We start from the raw sequence: 6,716 nt of genomic DNA on the forward strand, positions 1-6,716 counted from the left end.
CTGTCTTTGCTGCGGGGTGGCCAGCGAGGGGAGGGCTCACGTGTGGCTCTGGTGAGCGAGCCGCGTTGCTGCAGTCCCTGCGGTTGTTGCGTGGGACGGGGGGCTTGAAACTGTGGGAGGGAGAGTCTGGAGTCCCCGCTAAGAACCACCGAGGTGCCCCGTGTGGCAGAGCACGAGGGCCCTGCCTCGGGACGGGGGCGTCACGCTGAAGAGGGGCTTGGGACCCAGAGCTGGGCTGTGCCAGCCTGCAGGTTGGTGGCTCCTGTCCCCCAGCACGACCTGCCAGCCCTCACCTCTGCCCTGGGAGACCCCTGCCTCCCTGGGGCAGGCAGGCAGCCTGGGGAGGGGACGCGAGGGCACGCAAAGCTCAATTCGCAGAATTATAAAGCGAAACTGGTGACATCACGCCTGTAGAGTTTAGCTTGGCACGCACAGCTCGGTTAAATCCCGCTCTCCCTGGCTTCCTCCACAGCTTTCTTCTCTGGAATTAGTGCTTTGTTTGTGGATCAGCTGAATCGCTGGATCTTGACATAAATGCGCCGGCTCCAGAGCAGCCATAAAGCACTATTAATTTCGGGAAGCGCTGTAGGGATTACATACATATTTAACAGCCGAAGCACTGAGCATTAGGACACCGCTCGCTTCAGTAACGTATCTCCAGGTCTCAAACATTTCCTAGGGGGTAATTCTGAACTCTGTGAACCACTTATTCACGGACTATTTCACAATTTATTACTGAAAATGGCCAGACATCCAATTCACAAGCTCTCTCAGTTTGCTAATCGATTTCTCAGTGAAGGTGCCCTCAATTTCATAACTTCACAGTTCCCGTATTGCTTGGGGAGAGTGGCGCTGGCCGCTGGGGTAATATTTTTCTTCCAACAAGTCACTGCAATATGAGCAAAAGGGGAAAAAATAACCTTTCATGCTTTCTTTTTTAAAGGTTCCTTCAATGGCTTTTCTACGATCATTTACACCGGTTCAAAAGTACAAAGAGGTGTCGCAAATGCAAATTAAATTTAGGGTTGCATTTTCTATTTTAGAACCCAGTATATGGGAATGCAGCCATTGCAGAACTTGGGTCTCCTGCAGGCAAGGGAATGACAGGAAAGCTGTGGTTTTGAGGTCGATACCCCGTGGCACGCGTGCGGGCCTCAGGAATGGCACAATTTGTAGGAACTCATATCGGCCTTGTACATAACGTAATCTGTACGTGCTCACAGAGTACGAGATGGAAATGCTGACCTGAAAATACGGAACAAAAAGGCCAGAAAATTTCCATAGGCAAACCGCTCATTCAGGCCTGATGGTGGGCAGGGTGTCCCAAGTGCTGGGATCTTTTGTGGCTCTGGAGATACGCCATGAGCCTGCTGTGTGTAATGCAGCCCCACAGAAACCGGTGCCACTAGTCATAATTCATTACGTAGTAAATAAAAATTCATTCTGATCTGATGCCTGCCGTCAAAGCCAATAGCCAACTTGAGAACGAAATGCGGCGCGACAGTTGGGAGCGGAGGAGACCTGTTAAGCCGCCGTGGTTTGCTGGGTAACGGCATTACTCCTAGCTAGTTCATCAAATGTGTAGTGAAGAGGGGGAAAGAAACACGATTGTCACAGCTCAGCCAGGGTCTCTGGCTGTTTTCCTCTGTAACGAGAGCGCTCCTCTCGCTGCCCCTGCTCAGCTTTCCCCGGGGGCTGGCAGATCTGCACGGGGACGCTGCGAATTTTCAGAGGTACCGGTTTTCCCCGATATTAGTGGGTGGAGGAAAAAGAGAGGCTTGCAATCTCCTACCAGGACGGTGGTGACAATGAGAGATCTGTTGCTCAGCGAGTCTGTGACATTAGGCCCTCGTCCTTTGGAAATTTCTGTGATGTTCAAACCATCAGAAGGGCTCCACGCTCCAACCTGAAACAAAGCAAGCAGAGGAAGGCATGAACGCCCGGCTGGCCTGGGAAATGGAGGTTGCTTCTGTCATCTACAGCAAACAGAAGCAAAGCTGAAATTACCGTGTTTTGTCACCTGAGTAGAAGATCTGCATTAACCCTTCAGCTGAGCTCACTCTGGCTGCACACGTTAACAGACAACCCCTCCGCTGCCCCCTGACGCGGGTGTGTGACAGAAAAGCTTGAAGGCTGGTTAATTTAGGGGCTGAATGAACAATTTGAAAGGTACTGTGTAGAGCAAACAGCCAAACCGCACTGAAGAGTCACCTCCGGGCAAGGATAAAGCAGAACAAAAGGAAAAAACCCAAACCCACCACAAACGTGAGGCAGTTTTTATTTCCCCACCGATGTGCTTTGGCGGGGAGATTTAAAAATTACTTGTCTGGCTCTGCAAATCCCTCATAGGGATCATTCCTGTCCTCTGCCCTGCAGCAAACTAGATGGATGTTTCTAACGGGTCCCCTTGGAAGGGTCCTGGTCCCCACTTCAGGGACATCCACAGTGTTGGGACATCTTGGTCCCAGCAGCAAAGCTGGAGGAGGGAATGGCAGCAGCCCTGCTCAGGCATGGGCACAGGCATTCCTCACCAGTTAGAGCTGCTCCATTTTTCTCAAGCTGTCAATTTTAATAAATTAATAGACTCTGAAGAAGTCTATTGATCCAGAAATAGCAAAACGTGTCTCTATTTAAGAGAAGTCATCTGGGTAACTCTAAGCCTGTTAACCCGATCTCCGCAGTGCAGGGGAGGCTTTAGAACAACCTCTGAAGGCAGGACTGGCTAAAGGACTGTGACAGAGAGATAAAATGTCAGGAAAAGCTGGAGGAACACGGGATCGCTGCCAGCAGACGGAGCAGGGTGGTCATACCACCAGCGTGACGGGGAGAAAAAACAGAACCCCACGTGGAAATGAGAACAGAATGATCCATGTGCAGGGTCAAACCGCCTGATGGGGCTCAGAGAGAGACCAAAGGCAGACAGCTCAGACCCGGGGAGCCAGGAGCTTCCCGTATTTTATGTATTGCTATTTTTAAGATTCTTCAACCTCTTCGGCAGCGCAAGAGGAGCACTTGGTTTTACTGCATCCCCCAAAAGAGACTTTGTAATGAGCAGCGCTGCCTGGCAAAAAAAAAAAGTCATAAATTCTCGAAGAGTTGCCTTGAACTTTATGAAGGGCTCTAAATATTTCAGGGCAAAGTAAGCAAGCCCCCTGCAATGTCAAAAAATCACTACTGAGCATGGGAAAAGAGGAGCAAGTCTAAGAGGCCCCTGCCAGCAGCACCGCGGACTCAGTTAACTATGCCTTGCTAAGTTGTCCTTAAGAAAATTAAATACTTGGCACTTAAGACTGAATTAATCAGGTTAAAATATTAAAAAAAGGAAAGGAAAAGAAAAGAACTGCATTAAGAGGGCTGTGCGAGCCAGATAGTCAAACTACATGTAATTAGGTTTAGTTAATACTCCTGTAATCCCTGGAACATCCAGGAGGTATAAGGATCAGGAGTTCAATCCTAAAGCTCAGCAAACATAAGCTATTATCCATAATGCACAATCCGGGTGGGATTTGTTTGTAGTTCGGCGTTTTGTTATTTCAGATTAACCATTGACAGAAACCCAGCTTCAGCTGAGATTTGACATCGATACTTTAAAACCCCTCTAGAGCTGACAAGCAGCTTTCAGGAAAGCCATAGCGGGAACGGTGAAATCTCTGAATTGTCGGAGACAAAAAGTTGAATGGCTGCACAGAGCATGCATCAGGGTTCCGACAGGCTTTATGTGACACACAATAGCAATAAATACAGCTGCTGCCAGCTGTTCCCCGTACACCTGATGAGTGTTAGGCTGACAGATAGATATTGCGGTTGCGCTGGAACGTTTAGATTTACAAGGGATCCCTTTCCCTGGTATCCTACCAGCACAGCTCTCCCACAGTACTCCAAAAAGATACGTTGTTTTCGGGGGTTTTTTTGTGGTTTAGACTCTGTAAACAAAATATTTTGTATAAAAGGAAGTCAAGGCAGACAGATGATCTGCTCAGAGCTGGTGAGAAGGTGGCATCCTCTCCTGCCTTCTCCTGCCCGGGCTGGGCTGGTGGCAGCTGAGACCAAAGGTCATTGGGTTTCTTTGAAACCTTTTCTTTATTCTGCATTTGACACCAGAAAATGCCTCCTCGGAGAGTGCTCTGGTGACCTTGAGGGTTTTGTACATGAAGCAACTGAACTACTGCTGTGGTGGGAAAGCGTGGCAACAATTTATTTCTAGCGAAGGAAAAACAAACTGTAGAAGAGAGGGGTGGGGAAGTCAAGCTGTTTGGTGCCAGGGGGCTTCATGGCGCAGGATCCGTCCCCTGCGAACAGGCGGGTTGATCAAACTCCTGCCTCCCGCCCCGAGCGCTGCCTGCCTGCGCTCTGCCATGAATTCCCCAGCCTCTGCCGGAGCAGCCGTGTGCGTGTCGGCCGCTCGCTGCTAGGTTAATTGAAAAACCCCTCTCCCGTGGCAGCATCACCCACCTGCGTGCCCAGGGGCTCAGCACCCGGCGCCCAGCCCTACCTGCCAGCGGCACCTTGCACGTGTGGGAAAGCAGACCCTGCTCTAGAAGGGGCTCTGCGGCTCTTTTGTCCTAAGTGAACTGACCTCACCTTGAAACCTGTGTTCTAGGAGCTGTAGTGCTTCGCATAGTGCTTTTTTTTTTAAAAAAAAGTAATTAAAGAAAGGAAATGAAATCCCCATGAACACCTGAAAATCAGATTTGCGCATCAGCATCCTGTTTCTGTGCCCAGAGGAGATTTGCCCTAATTAGGAGGATCTGAGGCTGCAGCCTTTGTGCCACGTCGTCTCAGGGTGGCCGGGCAAAGACCACTCCAGCCAGCCTGGCAAAAATGCCCTTTGCTTTGTTTCTTATTGTCCCTTAGAGAGGAAAGAAACAAAAATGACGTGCTGCATCCTCCTGCAAAATCTAGGCTGTAAGAAGCTGGTGCTATTTCGAAGCTTTAGACAATTTTCACGGTCGGGAATCACACCGGGGTGATGCTTTCAAGAGCTGTTGCCTCCTCGGGGAAGAACCAACATTTCGTAAGCAAGCCCGGGAAGATGGAGGGTGGGACAGGCTTTGCTCCTTCCACCTCTGGCCTGGGCAAGGAGAGGTTAATGGCTGTTCAGAAAGTTTCTTCTGCTTCCACTATCCCAGGAAAGTGCCACAAGCACTTCTGCAGCTCCTGACTGTAATCCCACACGCATCACTTCGGGGCGAGTGAGTCATGGCTGAGGCATGGAAGAGGATCTGAGAAATCCCACAAATATCCTGTTATACAGAAAGCAGAAAACCTGGAAACAATACAACCACCAACCTTTTTCTCTGTCGCCTGAATATCAGAGTTAGACTAAGCCGTACGCAGATAAAACAAACCCTGCCTACCTTTTCAAGGCCATCTTCTTTGAGGCTGATGATATCCAAATCAAAATCGGTCCGTAAACCACTAGTTTTATTAAAGACAATTCGTCCCGTTAATCCTTCCCATTGGGCCTGTGGAAGGGAGAAAGAGTAGCTGGGCTGTTACTTCGTATCATAAATAATCTTTTGCCCTCCACTGTATGTTCTTTTAATTGTCCTTATACTGGTTCTTTCTCCTCTAAGAGCACGCTTAATTAATAATCTCCTTCGTCACTGTTCAGACTGAAGACAGAGCTGGAGGTTTTCTTTACTCTCTTGCAGTCCTTGCTAGAATTTTTGTTTGCACCTTTTGTGTTCGCCAGCTGTTGCAGGACATGATGACTCACTAGAAAACTGCTTGCATTTATCACAGTATCCTTGCGTGCTGCGTTTATCCTTGTAGTACTGATAAATACCGGGCTGCAGGGAGCCTGGGTTTGGGACAGCTCCAGTCAAGCTCGTAAATAATCCTTTCTTTGCACGAACCTGCTGATGCTTCCAAGGTGTGTGGAAACTAAAATATCCTGAATGCTCCCCTCCTTCCTTTCAGATAGAAAGTGGAACAGAAGAGGCCAAGAGCTTGTCTAGGCTAGGGAGCTTGGCTGCTTTGAAAGAGGTGTGGGAATGTGGTGGTGTGCTGGTACCCCGGGCTCATTTTGGCCGTGTCAGGGAGGGGCAGATGCCCTTCCTGGGAAGTTTCAACACTTGTCTGGTCTGACTTGGGAGCTAGTCCTGCTCTGAGCAGGAGCTTGGGGTAAAGATATCCAGATTGGGTTCAACCAAAATTATTCTGTGACACGGTTTCTTTTCCACTGTAGGCTTTGCAGCACCACCAGAATTAATGTCTCTGGTTTAGGAGGCAAGCAAGCCTGAGATACCAGGCGGTGGCTGGGTTAGCAGAGCAAGGGCCAGGGGCCGATGCGCTCTGTGACGTCCTGCTCTGCCTGGGGACAGCGCCGTGAGCCCCTGGCCCGAGGAGGATGCTCCTGCAGGAGGACCAGGCTGCTGGCAGGGTTTGCTGCTTTGCAATCGCATCTCAGCTGGGACTCAGGCTCTTTCCCCTGAGCGGTTCCGTTTGCTCCTCGCTGATGAACGTGTTTGCTTTATGGGTGGAGGAGCTTGAAATATCCCGGAGTGATGAAGGTGGCAGAATGTATTCTCAGGGGGTATGACTGGCATATTTCCCTGTAAATATGCTCCTCGGGCTCTTCCTCATCAGCTCCTGAGGCGCAATGACAGCCTCCTCCCTGCCTCGCCAACCCCCCGAGTTTTGGGGAAGGCTGTGCTCGCTTTGCTCATTCTGGCATCCGCCTGGTTCACCCGTGGGAGCCCGGGAAACCCACG

At 50.0% G+C, this 6,716-nt stretch overlaps 1 protein-coding gene across 1 annotated transcript in view; it reads right to left on the reverse strand.

Moving 5' to 3' along the window:
• LOC104281126 (glutamate receptor ionotropic, kainate 3-like) overlaps positions 1–6,716 on the reverse strand; it is a gene marked incomplete at its 3' end in the record, with an annotated part of 33,568 nt that overhangs the window by 21,038 nt on the left and 5,814 nt on the right. The window contains exons 4-5 of the mRNA XM_009879017.1: positions 5,358–5,465; positions 1,793–1,906 (exon numbers count right to left, since the gene is read on the reverse strand). Coding sequence (XP_009877319.1) covers positions 1,793–1,906; positions 5,358–5,465 — 222 coding nt within the window. The remainder of the gene's footprint in view (positions 1–1,792; positions 1,907–5,357; positions 5,466–6,716) is intronic.

This window comes from Apaloderma vittatum, unplaced genomic scaffold (assembly GCF_000703405.1).
Source record: "Apaloderma vittatum isolate BGI_N311 unplaced genomic scaffold, ASM70340v1 scaffold20381, whole genome shotgun sequence".
Classification (NCBI taxonomy): Eukaryota; Metazoa; Chordata; class Aves; order Trogoniformes; family Trogonidae; genus Apaloderma; species Apaloderma vittatum.